Source organism: Podarcis erhardii (assembly GCF_964252035.2).
Source record: "Podarcis erhardii genome assembly, chromosome: 5".
Lineage (NCBI taxonomy): Eukaryota > Metazoa > Chordata > Lepidosauria > Squamata > Lacertidae > Podarcis > Podarcis erhardii.
The window spans coordinates 73205984-73227607 of record NC_138509.1 but is presented as its reverse complement, the minus strand read 5'-3'; the positions used below and the strand labels follow the sequence as shown (position 1 = coordinate 73227607).

General features: G+C 40.0%; 1 protein-coding gene and 1 long non-coding RNA gene across 5 annotated transcripts in view; one reads left to right on the top strand and one right to left on the bottom strand.

The window, feature by feature from the left end:
* LOC309341842 overlaps positions 1-14012 on the bottom strand; it is a 55349-nt gene extending 41337 nt beyond the window's left edge. Inside the window, exon 1 of the long non-coding RNA XR_014156585.1 lies at positions 12871-14012. This is a non-coding gene — a long non-coding RNA (uncharacterized lncRNA). The remainder of the gene's footprint in view (positions 1-12870) is intronic.
* Positions 1-21624, top strand: part of TRIP12 (thyroid hormone receptor interactor 12) — a 68951-nt gene that overhangs the window by 7094 nt on the left and 40233 nt on the right. For all 4 annotated transcript variants that reach the window (XM_081861474.1, XM_081861473.1, XM_081861472.1 and 1 more), the window contains exons 2-4: positions 15462-15608; positions 18020-18145; positions 18730-19538. In XM_081861474.1, coding sequence (XP_081717600.1) covers positions 15511-15608; positions 18020-18145; positions 18730-19538 — 1033 coding nt within the window. In that variant the 5' untranslated portion in view covers positions 15462-15510. The remainder of the gene's footprint in view (positions 1-15461; positions 15609-18019; positions 18146-18729; positions 19539-21624) is intronic.

The following is a 21624-nucleotide window of genomic DNA, read 5'->3' as shown; positions in this document are numbered from 1 at the left end:
CTTGGGGCTGGTGTGAATCCTTGGTCCTCCATTGCATTTACTTTTGTATTAAATAATATTAAGCCTTTTACATGTTCAGTTTGGGAGTCTGGGAGCTGGGGAGATAGCATGCTCTGAAGAGAGTTGCTGTCCTTTAGCTTGGGAATGTTCATGGATCCAATGCTATCACTGGAGGTTCAGGTAGCTTCAGTGACTAGGAGTGTCTTTTTCTAGCTCTGGCTGGTTCACTAGCCATGGCCCCTCTTGGGCAGAGATGACTTGGCCTCAGTTTCCATGCTGTGGTAACATCCAGATTGAACTATTACCATGTGCTCTTCATGAGATTGCCCTTGAAGACTATTTGGAAATTTAAACGGCAACAAATGTGCAGCTCATCTAATACCTGCTTTAATACAGCTGTGCTGGTTGCCAGTTTGTTTCTGGGTCCCATTCAAAGTGCTTATGTTAGTGTTTCTAGCCCTAAATGACTTCGGCTTCAAATATTTGAAATGCTATATATGGTATGGCTACCATATACTCTCTAACATTGGTGTCAGATGAAGTTCGGTGCTCAAACTGTGCTTACAAAGTCCAAGGTTTCTCTCCTTTCCCCCATCCAATCTTCAGACATGGTGTATCTGCCAAACATACATCTTGTCACTGCTGAATCTAGATTAAGCAGCTTTGCTGAGGAGAAGGAGGGGACTTGATTGGAAGGAATCAAGTTTAGTACATACGTGAGGTAAATACTGGAATAGGTCAGCTTGTTCAACTTTAGCATATTTGCTTCAGTATGTGCAAAGTAGAACTATGGCACAATGCCCTTTGAGAGCTGCAGATGTTAAGTATTAAGAAGTTGGGAAATACAGTAAAGTAGAGCAGTGATTCCCAAACTTTTTTCTCATGGCCACTTGAAAATTGCTCAGGGTGTTAATGGACCACCTAACGATTTTTCTGTCCATTGCAGAAGTTGTAATGCACTGTGCTGTATGATTTTTAATTGTATTTTTGTGGTTCTTTCCCCCCTCTTTGATTGTATTTTATTACATTCCAGTTTGAATTCTAATACAATCAAGAACAATAAGCCACAATTAAAATCAATTTGAATATTTAATGTGTACACACCACAGACCAGCTTCATGAAACAAGTGTACAACTAGTGGTCCAGGGACCACCGTTTGGGAACCCTTGAGGTAGAGAAATAAATGTGTGTTTTGGTCTAGGAATATAGGACTGAAAACACTGACTGCGTATTTGAACAAAACTTGGATTACAGCTTGTGGGTTGTCAGGGGTGAGACATAGGTTGAATTTGTGTGACTTGGCTCCCAGTGGGTACAGTAGGACTAGAGGAGCAACAATATACTGGTAATCTCCTCTCTGGGAGCCTGCACACCAGTGTGGACTGCCCAAAGTATATCTTAGCGTTATGTGCAAACCAAGTCATGCTAAAGGAATTTCTCTTAAGGTATTTGCTAACAAGATTATTTTAGTTAGAGAGATGTGCTGCTTATCCATTAAACATGTGAGATTTGTTACCTATTATTATTTTTTAATTTATGAATCACCTCTTACATATGTGTTAGGGTGATTCAGAAATATCATAAACACAGCTGAAATAGTTTTTAAAACAGTACAGAAATAACTGAAGAGGGATGATCATTGTGTACTGTTTTTAAACCTAAGGCAGATAACTTTTCATCCAGTTGGAAAAGCCTGTCAAAACAAGAAGGTATTCAGTTGACTCTGGAAAGTACTGATAGTGGGCGTCTGTCTTATCCTGACAGGAATGCTGTGCCACAGAACAGGGGCAGCCACACTGAAAGCCCTGCTCTGGCCACTATGAAGTGGTCTTCTGATATATTTGGGACTTGGATGAGAAACAGTCCTACAGAATGTAGTGTAACCCTCTGGGTACATAAAAGTCAGTCTTCTCGAGTAACCTGGTCCTGAACTTTGTGACCTTATATGTTAGTGCCAAAACATGGAATTTGGACCACTAGCAGATTGACAGCCTGTAAAAAAAAATCTCCCAAGCATGATGCTGGTGGTTGTTTGCCACCACAAGAATCCTAGTCACTACGTTCTGCAACTAGCAGCAGCTTTCTGGACCAACCTCAAGGGTAGCCCTCATATAGAGCATGTTACAATAATTCAGCCTTGAGGTTAATCGGGTTCACAGTATCCCAATCCAGCAATGGCCATAATAGTCTGACCTGCTGAAACTGATAAAAGGCAGTCCTAGACACTGAGGACACTTGCACCTCCTCCAGGGAGTATTCAACCCCATCCAGATGGGCAACATATTAACTTCCCAGATCTGGGAACCACTCACTCATGGAGCCTCCATCTTGCCAGGATTGAGACTCAGTTTATTAGGTTTCATCCAAGCTAACACTGCATACAGATACCAGTCCAGGGCCTTCTTAACCATTCCAGATTCATTTGCTACAGAGACATAGAGATGTACGTATTGTTGACATCTTGCTCCATTTTTCCTAATCATGGCAACCAAAGGCTTAGCGTAGCAGTAGAGACTGCATGGTGCTCTGTGGCACCCCAGAGTTTAAGAGCCAAGAAACAATCATCCAGTTCAAGATGGTTTGAGCATATAATGCCAATCTTGATCTAACTGCATGGACTTAAATTGGGCCCAGAAACTAACTGCCACTTAGTTTCTGGGCCCAATTTAAAGTGCTGGTTTTGACCTATAAAGCCTTAAATGGCTCAGGACTGTAATAACTCAAGGACTCTGTCTCCTGTATGATCCGCCCCAGACCCTGTGATCATAATCTTAGGCCCTTCTCCGTGTGCCTCCTCAGAGATCTGGAGAGCAGAAACACGAGAACAGGCCTTTCTGCTGTGGCTTCCCACTTGTGGAATGCTCTCCCCAGGGAGTGTCTACTGGTGCCTTCATTACATATCTTTAAGCATCAGGCAAAAACATTCCTCTTCTTCCAGGCCTTTAATTAGCCAATCTATGGCCTTTTAAACTTTTCAGTAATAATCTAGATCAGGAGTTGTCAACCTGGTCCCTACCGCCCACCAGTGGGCATTTCAGGATTCTAGGTGGGCGGTAGGGGGTTCTACAGTACAAGCTGAATCCTCCTTCCATCGAGCACTGGTGGGCGGTAAGAAAACTTTACCATCAAGAAAGATGCATTAGTGGGCAGTAGGTATAAAAAGGTTGACTACCCCGATCTAGAACCATCCCTTAAGGCAGTGTTTCTCAGACTTGCACCCCAGCTGTTGTCGGACTATAACTCCCATCATCCCTGACCACTGGTCCTGCTAGTTAGGGATGATGGGAGTTGAAGTCGAACAGTAGCTGGAGACCCAAGTTTGAGAAACAGTGCCTTAAGGTTAAACCATAATCATTGCAGGATAGATTCCCCATCTCATAGACTGTCTGAGGATACCATGGTCAATTGTATCAAAAGTTCATAAGAGATTGAGCAAGGGTTTACTCAGCTCCCAGGAGTAAGCCCAGATCATAACCCAGATAATTTGCTTCCTACAGGAATGTCTAAAATTGCGCTCAGTACCTTACCCTTAGGTCAGGGGTCCCTTTACCTTTACCTTACCCTTAAAGTGGGTATTTTCAACTGTTAAATGCCATCAGGTCCAAGGTGAGGTTTAAGAGCGGCCACACAGCTGCCTCCTTCAAGGTGCCAGGCACACCCCTCTCATACAAAGGCACATTCACCACACCCTGAACCCACCCAGGCTTTAATTAGCCATGACGGACAAGGGTTGTGAGGGGGAAATAGTTGAATGCATGTTCACAAACACGTTGCTAGCATCATTAGGCTGCAAAAACTGAAGCTGCTTCTAATAGTCAGTGGTCCTGGAATCTCAATGACATAGTTAAAAACAAATGCAATGCTATGACATGTATCCTTAATGTCATGTTGACTTTAGGAATATTATCAATTGTTGAACCTTACTGCTTTATGAAGGTGGCAAAAGCTGATGTTTGATCACATATGCCCAACCTTGGCCTAAAGAGTGAGTGAGTGAGTGAGTGAGTGTGTGTAGATAGATATTACTCTTTAAGACTGGCTACCAAGACAAGTTTTTGTGATCTCAGTCGTCTTAGAATGTTGGCAGATCAACCTTGGCGTATATATGTAGAAGAGCAAATATACCCAACTTAGCTTCATCGTCTCACTTTGATGGATTTCATGAGCAGAAGGTCAATATTAGCATGGAATCCTTTAGGAATTGGATCTTTGTGAATTCCTGTGCAAAGTGACCTGAATCATTCAGACTATTGTCTGCATCAGAACTGAGCAATCCACCACTTTCCCCCCTTCTCCAAGTATTGTGATGCAATATCTTTAAAGGACAGAGCTATATGGACATGCACAGACTTGGTGCTTTCACTTTCTTAGTATAAAGTCTTAATGGTGCACGCATGTTCATTCTACCAAGCAGTGACCAACCTAATGTAAAATCCTAACCAGCTACGCCTGTGTCATTGTGAAAAGTGCAGGTGCATCCTGCTTGCAATTGAGTGCATGTGAACAGAGATAACAGTTGGATAAGTTGAGACTGTGTGATATAATGGAGGGCAGCTGTTTTCTTAAGAGAGTTATGGGGTAGAGGGAGCAAGTGCTTATATTAGTTTGGCACTGTGTGTCTAACAGCAGGATAGGCCCGCATTACTGCTATTGAAACTGGAAGATAATATATAATAAAATAGACTACCACTTAGAAAAGGATTTTATTTTTTAAAACCGCCAATTTAATATTTGACCAATAAATTGAGTGGTGTCACAGTCTACATTTTAATAATGACATAACAGCAGGTTAGAGGAAGAAACAGGTGGTGTGCCATCCAGACTTCCTGTTGAAAATGGTCAAGTATGCATGTAAAATGTAAACCATAAATGTCAGTTTAACATTAACACGTAGGAGTGTATTGCTGCCTGCTGCTGAAAAGTTTATCCTGCACTCCTTTCCTGCTCTTGGTGCTGCTGCACTGCAGACAAATCAAACTACAGTAGGACTTGTCATATCCCTCCAAACCCAGGTTCATGGTTTGGTTTCCCCAAGAGCAAGCCTTGGTTACTCATGGCTTGTTTGGAGAGAAACAAACCACAAGCTTTGGTTCAAGCATCCTCACAAGTCAGACTCTGATTTGTTCCCCGGCAATATGGCAGCAGTAGGAACAGGGCAGGCCTATAAACTAATAAGACAAAAAATAAAATAAGATTAACTTTTCACGGCACCAGCTTCTCTCCAAGCAGTGGAGCCCATGAAGGGTAATCCAGATAAGGTGCCATGCTTCTTAGTATCTGCTACAGAATTCTGTAGGACAAATGGATGTGTTCAAATGGGTTAAGTGGCCTGCCCACATAGCTGTCAATGGGGTTGGCTGCCATCCATGGAAGGTAGGAAGGCACTGTTGGGAACAGAAGCTTTGCAACTTCCCTTCCTATGACGTTTCTGCAATATACAGGCTGTCCTTCAACACATCCTTCCTGTTATAAGGGCAGGCAGTTTGTTAGTCATGTGTTTAAGAAAATTAATTAGCAACACTTCTTAAAAAACAGTACTTACAGAGACTATGGAGACAGCACTGGCTGCTGTTGTCAGTAAGTTTAATGTGGCAAAGTCAGTGTTCTTTTTTCTGGGGGGGGGGGGTGCGGGAGTATGCATACCCCCAAACACTTTGTGAATCTAAGTTTGGCCTCATTAAGGGGCAGTATTTCAATATGAGTAGGAATATAAGAGTGCCCCTAAACCTTTTTTCTAGAGGAAAAAGAGCACTGAATAAAGTAAACGGGTTGTGATCTCAAATACAGTTGATAAGGGGCAAAAGAAGCTTCTTACTCCAGCTCGAGGGGTCAGAAGGGGCGGGTTGCTGCTTTAGTCACTTGACCATGTTTCTTCCCTCTAGGGCTGTGGCAGACTAAACATCTTCCCATTGTGTCTCTTCTCTTTTTTTTTTTTTTTTTATAATAATTTTTATTGATTTTACAACAACCATTGTGTCTCTTCTCATAACTCAGCCAGGAGCAGTGATTGGGAAGTGAAGGGCAGTTCACTACGTAACAAGTGGGAAAATTACCACTGTTGGTTCATTCTTTTGAAACTCTTTTTTTCTGAGCATGTTTTGTTTCATAAAACTTCAGTTTTATAAATGAAAAATTTCCTTTGGATTATGTCTTTTCGCTTTACAGTAGTTCCCATGCTACTCCAATTTAGTAACAGGAAGGGGGATGAATGTATATGAACACATGTATGGACACAACACTTACTAGATGATCATGGACTGTTCAGTGTCTGTCTATTGAAGCAGCTATTGATTAATGTCTGATGCTTGCATTTAATAAGGGAAAGTTTAACCAAATGTAGTTATGGACTGGGGTATAAATAATGAGATAGGTATGTTGTGCACATGTCAGTCTCTCTAAGTAGTGAGAGATTTCAAGAGTGCCAGCATACAACTCAGGCTTAGATGAAGGGCATTCTGTGTGGTTTTTGTGTGATAGATGTTTTTATTTACACACAAATAATATTGCTACCCTATTGGATCTCTCATTGTCCCCCTGCCCTGCAAGCCGGAACTTTGAATTCAGTACACAGAGCAAGTCAAGCCGGAGTCTCTTTCCAGCCCAGTTTTCTTCTTACACTTGCCCCATTGCATTCCCTCCAGACAGACAGGAGAGAAGCCCCCCCCCCTTTATTCTGCTTCTGAAAGCATCAGCTAGTAGTTTCTGTGGCAACCAGTCAGCTGAATTCTTAAGTCATGCAGAGAAATACTTAACACATAGCTAGAACTATTAACTTAACAAAGAAGCTTGTTTGATCACTTTAGCAGTTTGTCTTTCTATCCCAACCTTGGGCTTTGAGGAGACCAGAAGATGCCAACTAGGTTACCCGCCCCCCAACCCCCCCCAAACCCTCTAAAACAGGAAAAGAAAACTCAGAAGCAGATAAATGCTGATCACAAAAAATCCTATATATATACTACCATGAACATCCTAATTCCAAAAAGAATATGGGAGTAAATATTGTACAATAAAAATGTTAATGTGAATTATCAGAGTTAATTATATATTGAAGCCACAATTGATGGTGTATCCAGAGTGAATTGAGATGTAGAAGCAAGTATTTCTTTATATTTGAATATTGCTTTCAGTGAGCATGACCATGCTTTATCTCCAAATCCTGAATAATCTCATTGTTTATGTGATCTGTAGTGAACAAAGGCAGCCCTTTTTCTTATCCTTCAGTGGTGAGCTGAGTGGTGGCTTATAGAATAGGGAGAAAGGGTTAGCCCTGGTATAAAGTGCACATAGATTGAATCATAGAACTGTAGAGTTGGAAGGGACCACGGAGATTATCTGGTCCAACCCCCTGCAATGCAGGAATCTTTTGCCCAACATGCGGCTTGAACCCATGCCTCTGAGATTAAGTGTCTCATGCCTTACCGACTGAGCTGTTGGCGTCTGAGTAGGATCCATGGCAATCCTCAGCACTGGCATGATGTCATGAACGCTGCTATCGGCAGTTAAGGGCAAAAGTTTGATCTGACTCATTAACTAGGGCATTTTTTGGTTTGTTTGCTTTTTAAAAACAACTGGCCAGCTGATTAAATCTTGGCTGCCTCAAAAATGCATAAATGTTAACATTTTGCATAGTGTAATATATTTAGTCAAAAATAAAAAAGTGGGGTAGTTACATATGTGTCAGAAGAAGTGACATATTGGATATAGTAACAGAATAACACAATTATATCTAGAAAGAAATATTTTGTTGTTTTGAGCACATACGTTATTTTACTAATAGAAGAAGCATTTTCTTCCTTAATTTTCTAGAGATTAAATCCCTAGAGATTCTACTCTGTTCAATTAACTGAAAGAAAGCTGCAGTAATTTTCATCTAACTAAAACACAGAACCGAACTGTTTTGGCGGGAGGAGGTGCAGAGGAGAGTGGTGGAAAGCCCCATTGTGTTAGCGGGACTTGTTGAGCTGGCCCTGCCAGAGCAACTGTTCAGTTGAATCTGGCCCAAAATCTTTGTTCCTCTGGAGCTACCTGATGTGAAAATGAAACTATAAGATAAAAATGGATTTTAGCAATTTTTTCTTCCCCCTCCCAACTCTTTGTACAATTTCCCCTTGATTCATATTTCTTAACTGAAATAATAATTTGGGTCCTGGTTCTGTCTTGTGCTTTCATGCACAATTGACTCAGAAGGGAGCTCAATGGAACTGACACCTAAAGTATGTAATTGAATTGCTGTTTTAATATGGGTAGCTGATTTACCTTCAGCATGGTAAAGTTAAAGGGACCCCTGACCATTAGGTCCAGTCATGGCCGACTCTGGGGTTGCGGCGCTCATCTCGCTTTATTGGCCGAGGGAGCAGGCGTACAGCTTCCGTGTCATGTGGCCAGCATGACTAAGCTGCTTCTGGTGAACCAGAGCAGCGCACGGAAACGCTGTTTACTTTCCCGCCAGAGCGGTACCTATTTATCTACTTGCACTTTAACATGCTTTCGAACTGCTAGGTTGGCAGGAGCAGGGACCGAACAATGGGAGCCTACCCCATCGCGGGGATTACCAACCTTCTGATCTGCAAGTCCTAGGCTCTGTGGTTTAACCCGCAGCGCCACGCGCATCCCTTCAGCATGGTAGGTAGTACCTTTTAGATAATGGGTACTAATATTGCTCCTAGGAAGGGGCACTCTGAGGTGGCCTTTCTACTAAAATAGAGAGAGGCCTACATTTAATTTCCCATAATTCTAACTTACATTACATCCAAAGTATATAGACATTTCTAAGGGAATTTTAATTTGTACTGTACTTCAGATCTCAGCAGTTGATCATTGGTTTACTACACTGTCCAGTTTTTCCCCTCCCTTTTCTTCTCTTGCCTCATGTTTTGGTAACTCTGGCCTCTGTTGTAATTTCTGTAACTGAGATCAGAATTAAAACAAAAACTACAACTTGCTTAGCACAGTAATGAAGCATAGGATTGATCAACTGTAGCATCCCTGATGCAAATCTCTTCTGCTGCAAACTGACTTTCCCCGCAATTTCAGTGAATGCCTTAGGCAAGTCATAATTCTTTCAGCCCGCCTATCTGACCTGTTGTCCTGGTTCATATGTAATGCTAAGCCCAAACTATGAACAAGCAATCATGTTTGCTTTGCTTTGTAACTCTAAGCCAAACATGGCTTAGCTCCCAGCAGCACAATAGCAGCTGCACTGTGTGGGGGAGCAAAGTGGCTGCCGTTTTCTAAATGTGCCCCCAATATGCTTGCTCATTCATGGTTAGCCATAGTTTGGTTTAGTGTCCTCTGTGAGCAGAACTTTGTAGTTGTAAATATTATTAAAAATAGCTGAAATAGAATATAGGAAACAGTTTGAACACTTTAAATGAGATAAATTAAGAATTAAGTAGGCAAATGGTGACACAGAGTGTAGAATTACAGGGTGGCAATGTAGGCTTGCAAATAAGCCCACAAAGTCTAATAGCCCACTTTTTTTCTAACTGTTTTTTAACATGTATTATTTTTTTAAGCCATTTAAAAATGAAATTATTCTCAAACCCTTAAACTTTTTAAATTGCCCTCTAAGGTTGATGTGGTACATGGATTGTTTAGAAGCAATAGAATAAGGATTACTGTTCTGTGTTTATAAAGGATCCTGAATAGATGGAAGATAATGGGGGGGGGGAGTTACTAGTGTTTCAATCTTGTAGTAACTTCGAATAAATAGGTGCCTTTCCTTCCTCTCAAAGACCAGAAAATGTTTCTAGTCAAACTGAGTTGTGTAGCCTGTCCTTAGGTATACTTACCTAGAAATATATATATTAAAGGGTGTAACATCATGTGATCTTGACAGGTTGGTCATGTGGGAATCCGCCTTAATCTTGACAAGCAGTTCTTGTCCAAAAATAGACCTTGTCATTTCTGCCTTCTGCCTCAAAAGACCTTAGTTGAGATATCAGACATGTGCATATGTTCATAAGTATTGCATGTACTGTTGTGCTTTAATTGCGATATCATACTTATGCATGAACGAAAAAAGGCATGATAATGTTTCCTGCTTTGCAGAAGTGACTTAGATCCACCTCCTGCAGAAGCTGTATTAGAAATTGATGGTGAGAAATGAAGTTTGTGAATTCCCAGGTTATAGAAACATTTTTTTTAATTTAAAAATTTATTAATTTAACATAATTATTAGAAAATATAAGCAAAATATTGCAAATACATATATATATCAGATAAGCACACATACATAAAAAAAGAGTGAAAGAGAAAAAAAGAAGAAAAGGAAAAAGAAGAAATAGAAAGAAAAAAGGAGAAAAGTTGGAAGAATTTCTTCCAAATTTATTCTACAAATATCTCAATATGAAAATATTAATAAAATTTCATTGATTGACTTCCATTGCTTACACTGCATTTCCTGTATACATTTTTAAGCAAAATAAAAAAATAAAAAATAGAAATGTTTTTGTTTAGGCAAGTCTACCCAGGGATAGAATTCCCAGGTTATGAACTAATTGTTAAGTTTTGAAGGGACATAAATCATTAAGAAAGTGTTGGTAGCCAGAGCTATGAAAAAAGAAAATTCCTCCTTTCCTTATGTTAAGATATGTACTCATCTACATTTTTTTGTTGCAGTGTGCATGGAATCTAGTAACAGTTTCAGAATCTAGTAACTAGCATTTCAGATTCTTCTAAAAATCAAGTTTCTGGCTGTTATTCCATAGAGACATTAAATAAATAGTAGTGTTTGCAAAAGGCTTCTGTACTGCAGGGGACTAAAAGATGACTCTGCCCTTGGCACTGACAAAAAACATTCAAACTAGCATTGTATAACTAATGAGTTGCATATGCACAAACCATGCAAACACAATAAATTAAACAGGTAAACAATGTAGTTAAATCCAGTAAGGATATAAGAGCAGAAATCTAGCTTGAGCTTCAGATAGCGATTTTGCAGGACTGGCAGTATCTCTTAAAACTGAAGTCAGTTTACCTAGCTAAGACAATAATAGGTGCTCACATTATAATTAAATAGCTTGTGGCCTAAACATGGTTCTCTTTTTAAGAATGGTTCAGACCTTTTTAGAAAATTAAGATTATAAAGCAAGTATAAATTAACAAAAAAAACCTCCACTGTGAGTTTAACATGTTTTGTTAAGGGCTTTCCATGTTCACGGAAACTCCAAAAATGCTAGGAAATTTTATTTAGGCAATATGTGTATGGTGTATTGTGATGTGCTATATTGTGTTTGGTTCAAGCTTCATCGCTAACTTGGAGCAGCATGTATGTCGGTGATGGAGAAGTGGAGCAAAACCCCAAATTCATTTGGTCACTGGAACAGAAACATGGAGTTCATGCAACTGAAAATATTGTGTAGGGGGTTGGACTAGATGACTTCTAAGGTCCCACCCAACTCCGTCCTTCTGTGTGGGTGGTATTGCTTGCCAGTTGGGTACTTGTAATGTGGAAGAGTAAGGTCAGTTGCATAGATTTCATGTGTCCGTTCAACTGAACAGACAAATCTGGATTTAGGTATACCACATTTAATTATTAATTTTAAAAATTAATTTTTGGTTGGTTCTCTTGCCATTATACTGAAAAATTGGGGCAATTGCGAATGGATTTGTACACATTTTAATGCCTTTAACATTCATGCTAGGTGACTGATGGATCCTCTAGTCCTGTCCTATCCAAAAATATTAAAAGCTCTACAAAAGAAGGCTTAAGCAGAACCTATTTAGTACAATGAAGCTTCTGTGTCAAACCACCCCAAAGCCATACATGTTTTATAACATTTTGGCAAGCTTATGAACAAATGAAACAGAACCTTTTGTGTGCATGTTAAATACTTGAACTACATTACTGCAACACTTAATAAAATGTGACCAAACGGACATGGCTATGGTGTATTCACAATAGGGTAGAACTGAGGAAACTTGAAAGAAACTGGAAGAAAGGAAGAAGAATCTTGTTCAGATGGCAACTTGCTCCTGCAAGAGAGGATAAATAAGCACAAATCATTCAGATAACTGTTGGAGTGTTTTGGACAGAACATTCTTAAGATAAGGCACTAACTTCTGTTCAAACTTGTTATACCCTATAATTTGCTGTTCTATCTCACAATACGTAAATCTGTTACTGAGGACTAATACTGGTATAACAGCTGTTTCAGCCCAGAATGCTACTATATTTGTAATAATGATGCTAAATATTGATTAGTTGTAACACCTAGCCACGAGGTCTCTTACTTTACTTACTTACTTACTTACTTACTTACACACACACACACACACACACACACAGTTACAGCTTCCTCCCTATTCTTTAAACTTCCGAGCTGAAATAGTTTTGTCATTGCACAGAGTCTGTATATAACTGACTGTAAAGAAATGGCACAATCTGATTCATCAGCAAAACTGGCAATTACTAAACATTAGAAAAATACTAAAAGGTGAGTTTAGAGGAATATATGATTAAATCAAAGCTAACCTTGTAGTTGTGAACTGAAAGGTGAAATTACATGAAACCGCAATAAAGGCTTAAGTGAGACTCGTGGTATTCCATAGTACAAACCAATATATTGGTATCGCTTGCATAGCATGATAGGCCAAGCTATGGCTCATCAGTTAAGTTTGGCTTAACATGTTGTCTAAAATCACACTTGCAATTAAGGTCTCTTTTCACTAACCACAGTTGGATGCCAAGGCTTGCTTTTGGCTACAGCTTGTGGTTAGTGAGGCAATACCTTAATCAGGAGCCTGACTTGGGATGATATGCTAAGTCAAGCGTTGGCTTAGCTCAGCTTGCTACCAGAGCAAAAAGGATGAGTAAGGATCAAAGTGCTCTTAAGAAGAAGAGTTTTGGCTTGATATCCGCCTTTCACTCCCCTTTAAGGAGTCTCAAAGCGGCTAACAATCTCCTTTCCCTTCCTCCCCCACAACAAACACACTCTGAGGTGAGTGAGGCTGAGAGACTTCAGAGAAGTGTGACTAGCCCAAGGTCACCCAGCAGCTGCATGTGGAGGAGCGGGGAAGCGAACCTGGTTCACCAGATTACAAGTCCACCACTCTTAACCACTACACAACCATGCTGGCTTAAGCCTTTTTCTGAGAGCCCACACATTTGCATGTTCCCAGTAAGCCATATTTCACTTTACTGTGTTGTGTGTGAAAGTTTGTGCTTTTATAAGTACAAATATTTTTGAAATCAGTAAATAAAGCATGATTTTATATAAAACTAAGCATAAGCCCATGCACTACCATAAAATGTGTACTGGAATAAGGAAGACCTTGTCATGAGCCTGTTCAGCAAGGATGATGCCTGTAATCTCAGTTGGGAGTGAATTCACAGACTTGGGCTTGCAACACTGAATCGATAATTTTGTCTTTTCTCCCAGAACTTTTGGCAATACAGTACCTTGTCTTTCAAAAACCACCACACATTTAACACTCGCCTCTCATTAGCAACTGAAACAAAGCCTGTATATGTAGAATAGCATTTGCCCCCATTCATCTTATTCATCTGCCCTCCTGTACTATTGAAACCAAGCTGGCAGGATCCTCTGCTCTGTCTCTGTCTCTGTGCTTCTGTGTTTATTGTAAAGCACTATGATCTTGTACTTCAGGGGTGGGAAATCTGTGGCCCTCCAAATGTTGGATTACAAAAAAGGCCATTCCTGGCAATTGGCCATGTCAGCTGGGGCTGATGGAAGGTATGTTTTCAACAAGATTGCTTACCTGGAAGTGATTTCCACTGAGTTCAATTGGGGCTACTTCTGAGTGTGTAAATGACTGCAGCATAAGCAAAAGGTATTTTCCTACCTGTTTTTTAGATAATTGTTTCCATGCTAAGTGGAGGGTGGAGGGTGAAATACTGTGAATGGTTTAAGTATAAAATGTCATGGTCAACACACTTCTGGCACTAGCTGCTGTACTTGGAAATGGTGCAAACGTTAGATTTTTATCACCAAGGACATTGGCATCGCAGTGTGGAGCTTTACTTCTGAGGTCATTAGCAAAGTAATATGTTTTCTTTTTTTTTTCTCGCATAATTTTTATTGTTTTTAAATCATAACAAACAAGAAAATAAAACAGTTTACACCTTGTTGTCACAGATTTCTTTCTATAAGACTTCCTTCAGCTTCCCCTGAAATCATCCATACCCTAATTTAACAAATTCACACAAATCCTAGCTTATATTGACATTATTTTCTCTTTCCTTCTTTTTCTCTTTAGACAATATTCCAACCTTTTCACAGAGCTTTTTTAAACCCGACTAGCGTTATCTGACCTTCACTTATATTTTCCAGATATTCCACAAATTTCCCCCAGTCCTCAATGAACCTTTGGTCTTTTAAATATCTAATTTTCCCCGTCAATCTGTCCATCAAAGTAATATGTTTTCAAGCCTCACAGCCATCGTATGCATTTTTGCTCTTCATAAACCCTTAAAATGCAGTGCCACAATGTAGTTGCTGTAACATTCCCAAAGTCATTATTTATCGTTAAACATTGGACAATTTTAAATGCTATTTATTGACAGTGTATGCTGAAATCATGCCTTTGGTAAGGTCTTCCTTCCTTGCAGATTAGCCATCTTCGAGCTTCTCCCTGGCTAAGAGTGGCATATTCATCTATGGCCTTTTAAATTCGGGGGGGGGGGGCGGTGGCTAGTGGTATTGTTTTTGTTTGCTTCTATGTTATGTATTTCTCAGTTTTTATAATGTAAACCGCCCTGTGATTTTGGGATGAAGGTGGTATAGAAATTTAATAAACCAATAAACTAGTATTACAGTCTGAGCAATCTGTGCTCGTTTATACAAGCATTTGTTGAGTAATCTTGTTGAAGGAAGTGTCACAAAATTAAAAGTAGTGATGTTTGTGCATTGGAGAGCAGCACATGTAAGAACTCATATATGGGATGCTCTCACAGTTCTCCCATTCCCTTAACTATGAGGGATTACTCAACAACTCTCATTTTTCTGCATGAATTAATCAGCCTATTACTGATTAAGGCTTATATTGAAACTGACTTTGACTATTCTTGGCACTAACTAGGGTTTTTGCCAGGATTTGAAGCTAGTTCCAACTGTCTAGTAATGACTCTAGTTGGCATCAATGGTGGTTGAAGCTGTGGGGTTTTCTGGGAAAGAGAATACTATGCTTCTGCAACCTAGTGATGGCCAAGGGGATATTGTGTACATAAGACCTTTCTGATTTGGTTTAAATCTGTTGATTATTTTTTTTTTTAAAACACTGATTGTGTTCTCTTTCTCTTTCTATCTGCTAAAGTATCCTAGCAAGCAATGCTTTAGAAACATTAATAAGTGATATTTGGTCATTGTTTGAAATGGTCATTGGTATTTAATTCTCTTTTCTCTAAAATATTGTGAGGATTAATTAACCTTTATCATAATATGTAAACATTGCAACAGAGGCCAGATATTCTCATTGGGGCTCTTTTTTTGTCTTTCAGTGAATGGTAGTGTCTAGAAAGGGTATGTCCCTTCAGGAGAGAGGTGCCAATGTCCAACCGGCCTAGTAACAGTCCAGGGGGCTCACTGCGACGTTCACAAAGGAACACTGTCGGGGCCCAACCGCAAGACGACGCAGTAGGAGGAAGGTATGACTCGTTATCTGCAAGCTTCTGATCATCAGAGGTTTAACACTTGAGGGGGGATAACCCAATAAATCTTTTTCTTTATTTAGGACAGATAACTGTATTTCTCTTGCATTTATTAGTACAGTGGTGCGCCGCAAGACGAATGCCTCGCAAGACGGAAAACCCGCTAGACGAAAGGGTTTTCCGTTTTGGAGGTGCTTCGCAAAACGAATTTCCTATGGGCTTGCTTCGCAAGACGAAAATGTCTTGCGAGTTTTTCCGACTTCCCCCCCTTTCCCCCCCTTTTTCTAAGCCGCTTATCCGCTAAGCCGCTAAAAGCCGCTAATAGCGCTAAGCCGTCAATGGGCTTGCTTCGCAAGACGAAAAAACCGCTAGACGAAGAGAATCGCAGAACGGATTCTTTTCGTCTTGCGAGGCACCACTGTATCTCTGAAATGTCTTCTCTTGGCCTTAACAGCTAGAATTGTGAATATAAACATAAAATGCACAACCTCCTTATAAGCATTGAACTAGAATGCCTAGTTCACAGGGCTCACATGCAATCTTTTGGTTCAGGTTTTTAGTACAGAGTTCTTTGGAAAAAGAGACTAAAATGGCCTGTTGTACATTTGGCTTTATCTTGCAGCAAGAGTGTAAAAACAATTTTACAGCTGAGTGTTGATTTATGCACCAGCCTCTCAGCATGGCTTTACCTTGACGCAGCAGACATAACATATGCACATAGTTATTTGGTGTTGGCATCCATCTGTCTTCGAGGACAATGGAGTGCGCCTCCAGGGGTAAAGTCAAACCACTGCATTAGCAGCACTGTAGTGACCTCTCCTTTCCTTCTATGTGTATAGGAGGAGGACTTTGGAAGTTTTAATTTCAGTTTAAGCTGGTCATGGCTTCCTCTCATGTCTGAAACTAGGAGTCATGGTTGGACAATAAATATGGCCAGCCTCAAAACAAGCCGATTTCAGACCATGGGTTCTGAAGTTGACGGTTTTTTAAACTACGTAAATTGGAGTCCTTAATTTCTTGAAAGACTAAATCCCCCTCCACTGCCCAGTAACATCATTAAGATAAATAAATGGAACCTCGTTAGACTTCCATGGCCTAATCATTGTTGCTTTGTAGTAACACGGATATGGGCTTTCTCAGTGGTAGCACTGGTTTTATGGAATGTACTTTCAACCAAAATACTCGGGGCAGGGGCATCTATATTAGCTTTCCACTGGCTTTTGAAGCACTTGTTTACGCAAATATCTTGACCTGGATATTTATCTTTTAATAGTTTGTTTAACTGGTTTTTGATGCTTTGTAAACCATTTAGAAACATATTTTGACATTCAGGGATGCATAATAAATTTTAAATAAATTACTCTAAATCCAGAGATACAACAGCATCTTTTTAATAATTACTGTATGCCCTGTATTCTCTGCACAAAAGTTGGTGAATCTGACTTGACAGGATGTGGTATGACTGACTAGATTTATGTTTAAACAGATGCAGCTTAATTTTCAGATATTTAATTCAAATGCTATTAACTTTAGAAATATTGAGTAACTGAATTCTCAAGTGGCCAAGATATATCAAGCAATTGGTCTGCATAATTAAGAAGGAGATGGACTCTGGTGGCTGATCATATTACTTAACCGTGCCTGGGCACATCTCCCTCAGCATTACGTCAGTAGTGCATGTGGCAGCTTGTGCTTCACTTTCTCTTCACTTATTTCTAATTTCTGTATTACACAGGGACAGTGATTCTTCTTGCCCCCCCCCCCATTTCAAAGGGTAATGGTAAACTGTTGCCAACCACTAGCATTTCTTTATTCAGAGGAGATTAACTATACATTAAAATATCAGTCATTTAAAAACTTCCCTAAACAGGGCTGCCTTCAGATATCTTCTAAACATCAGATAGTTGTTTATTCCATTGACATCTGATTTATTTTGGTAAATAAAAATGCTAAATGTAAATTTGGTGAATAATTGCTCAAGTTATAAATAATTTTATGGAGCTGCAGGATTTATCAACTACAGAATCATTGTGCAAATGTTTATCATTTGTGTAGAGGGAAAGTGAGAAGTTTGGAGCATTTCTTAGTTGCCCGTATGGATATTGTTAGTAAGAAGAAATGCAAATGAATATAGGAAACTACAAACTTCCAAATAGGTTCATGATTCCAAATCTCTGCTTAATGTGAATGATTAAAAGACTGAAAAGGCCAGGAAATATCGAAGAATACTAATTTGAGATATAATTTCATTTGAGAGAATTGATGTCTTGATATACTTAACTTTTCTCCCTAGAACATCTTTGTATAGGCTTAATGGAAAACTATACTGCAAATATACTCCATGTATACATTTGTGTTTGTATGCCAGTTTTCCTGATAGCTTTCTGTTCTTAATTATTTACTGACAGGTCACATTTAGGGCAGGCAAAACATAAGGCACATAGCCCTTCTGAAAGTAGGAAATCAGTATCAAAGGCACCCAAAGTGCAGTCCAATACTACTTCTGAACAGTCCAAGGGACAAGTTTCTAAAAGGTAACATATATTTTTCTGAATTTACAAATATAACTTCAACAGTATATATTGTAAACTTCATTGTCGTATCTGTTGTAAGCAATAACAATTTTATTTATGGATGCTATATAGTTATATGTGCTATGTAATGAAGTGCTTCCTTTTGTCTACCCTGAACCACCACCACTTCATTTGATGACCCCAGTTTCTGTTATATCTGTTATTTCTTGAACTGCAGCCTGGAAATTTTCCCCAGCTATACTGCATTTTTGAATATCCATTACCTTTTTGGTGAAAATTCTAAAATTCTAAAATAATAATAATAAAAAAGAATGCAATACTGAAGTGGTCACTTTTCAGTATTAATTGTTTAGTATGTTAGAGACACACCTGTTGATGATACAAGTTTCTGTAAAACTTTCAGCACTACTGCTTCAATCAAAGTTGCTTACTAAAATCAGAATTAAAAGTTTAATGTAGATTTTTGCATTTTAGATAGTAAAAAAAGTAACTATTATAATTTCCTTTCCTTGGAATACCACAAATTAAATAGCTGGATGACTCTGTAGATGATGATTATACTGCTTTTTTCTCCCCCTCAACAGAGGCTGTACCTCATCTGCTATTATAATTCCACAACAAGAGGCTCTGGACACAGACAGTACTTTGGAGCGGCAAAAACCAGGGCAGGTGCCTAAAAAGGACAGTCCTCGAGGAGTGAAACGCAGTGCTAGCCCAGATTACAACCAGACAAATTCTCCTAGCCCTGCCAAAAAAACCAAAGCACTTCAGCACGCTGATTCTTCCTCAGATTTGGAAACAAACAAGCCACAGACTAAGTCTAAGAAAAGACACTTGCATCAAGAGCAGGAGTCAAAGTCTTCACAATTGCCATCAACAAGCAAGGCTCATACCAGAAAGGGTGGAGCTGCCAGTGGCTCCCGAAGCCAGAAACGGAAAAGGACAGAGACCTCATCCATTGTAAAGAGTCGTCCACCAGCTGAATCGACTGGCAGTGAAGAGAGACCAGCAAAACCCACCAAGCTGGCTTCAAAATCAGCGAGCTCAGCCAAAGCTGGGTGTAGCACCATCACAGATTCTTCTTCTTCAGCCTCCACATCCTCCTCCTCTTCTGTTGTTGCTTCTGCCTCTTCTGCTGTTCCTCAGGGTGCCAGAGTGAAACAGGGGAAAGACCAGAGTAAGGCCAGGCGTTCCAGATCTGCATCCAGCCCCAGCCCACGGAGAAGTAGCCGTGATAAAGAACAGAATAAAATAAGTGGCTCTTCAAAGTTTGATTGGGCTGCTCGTTTCAGCCCCAAGGTTAGCCTGCCTAAAACAAAACTGACTCTGCCAGGCTCTTCTAAGCCAGAGGCATCAAAACCCGGGCCTTCAGGATTGCAGGCTAAACTAGCAAGTAAGTTGAAAATGTTTTTACTTATGTGAGGGCTTGAAATTTGACCACCTTATGTAACATGCTTATTGTGCAGGATTTGCATTAAATAGTATAAGAAGTAATTTGCAGGTGAGAATCATGGGGAGGGGAAGTCTGTACAGCTGTTATAGCCAAGGAGAAGCTACTGTAATACTTCAGCTATAGATGCAGAGGTGTATATTTGAATACTTCCCCATAGGGGGGACAACTCCATGTTGAAGAAGAGAGGGTTTGACCTGATCTATTCAGGTTGCTAGTTTTCTGGATGCAAAGATTTAATCCAAAATATGAACTGGTCCTTAGTCCTTCCAAGTTGCTTGTCTTATTGTACAGTAACTTAACATTGGGTATGCTTTTTAATATGGACCCTGAAATATTTTCATCCCCTGATATCACCTTGTTTATATATTATTTACCAAGGTTTTATAGTCCTTCTCTGCTATGCCTTAGAACTATGTGTGTTTAGTAATACTACCCAGGAGCACAGTCCATAACCTCCGATTAAGTAGCCCAGAGGTGTTTTGCAGCACCAAATCTCTTTTTTTCAGCCTGTGGAAACTGGTGTGCGACCCAGACTGCTGTTGAATTGGTTTGATATTTTGGAGAGAGGGAGGTTGTTCAGATGTGTTGCTTTTTTGATGTCCCTACTATTATTACTGTTATTGTTATTATTTACTCCACCCAGCATATATCAAAACATAATAAACATCAAACATTAAAAACTTCCCAATACAGGGCTGCCTTCAGATGTCTTCTAAAAGTTATGTAGTTCTTTATCTCCTTGACATCTGAAGGGTGTTCCACAGGGAGGGCACCACTACTGAGAAGGCCCTCTGCCTGGTTCCCTGTAATTTTGCTTCTCACAGTGAAGGAAACAGCAGAAGACCCTCAGAGGAGGGACCTCAGTGTCTGTGCTGAGCAATGGGAGTGGAGATGTTCCTTCAGGTATACTGGGCCGAGGCCATTTAGGGCTTTAAAGGTCAGCAGCAACACTTTGAATTTTGCTCAGAAACGCACTGGGAACCAATAAAGATCCTTCAGGACCAGTGTTTATGGTTTTGGCGGCCACTCCCAGTCACCAGTCTAGCTGCCACATTCTGGATTAGTTGTAGTTTCCGAGTTACCTTCAAAGGTAGCCTCAGGTTGAGCACATTGCAGTAGTCCAAGCAGGAGATAACCAGAGCATGCAACCACTCTAGCAAGACGGTCCAAAGGCAGGTAGGGTCTCAGCCGGCGTACCTTTAGGCTGAAGGGTGGAATACAAATTTAATAAATAAAATCTAACCAAGGCATAGCAGATAAAACACAGTCTTCCAGTAAAAAAAAGGAGATTTAGTCTGCTGGCAGGAAAGTCTTTGCAAACTAAGAGAAGACAGTTGGGATGTTATGACCATTGAGAGAGCTCTATCTCTTGACCCCACCAGTTGTGCTTCCACCATAGTTGAAACACAGAAGAGCCTCACACTTAACTTCATGAGCTGGCTGGCTAGTACAGGATCAAGTTCTGGTTACTGTAAATCAGTACAATCAGAAGACCAAATGCTTAACAGTAGAGAATAGGGTTTTTTGTTTTGTTTTACATTGTCCATATAGTTTAGATTTCATAGGTTGAAATAACAGGGAAGAAAGAAAGCACTGGTACAACTGACTAATATTCACCAATTAATCCCAAAGGTTAGTTCCAAGCTGTTATCAAGTAAAAATATGGGAAGAGTCAATTGTGTAACTCAGCTGTCCCTTGCATGCAAAAGGGCCTGGGTTTGATCCCTGACACTTCAACAATGGGTATCTTGTAGTAAGGCTAAGAAAAACCTCTAATTTAGGCCTTACAAAGCTGCTACTAGTCAGAATAGGCCACAATGTGTTATCATAAGTGAAGGGGTGCTAAGAGTGGCAGAAGGGTCATTCTTGGTAGTTCCTCCACCCTCAGGGGCTTGGGTAGTAGTGGGCTGAGAGAGGGTATTCTCTGTGGCAGCCCCCAAGTTGTGAAATTCCCTCATCACAGAGGTGCTTCTGGCACCTTCATTTTACAACTTCTTGCAGATTCTGAAGACGCCTCTTTACCCTG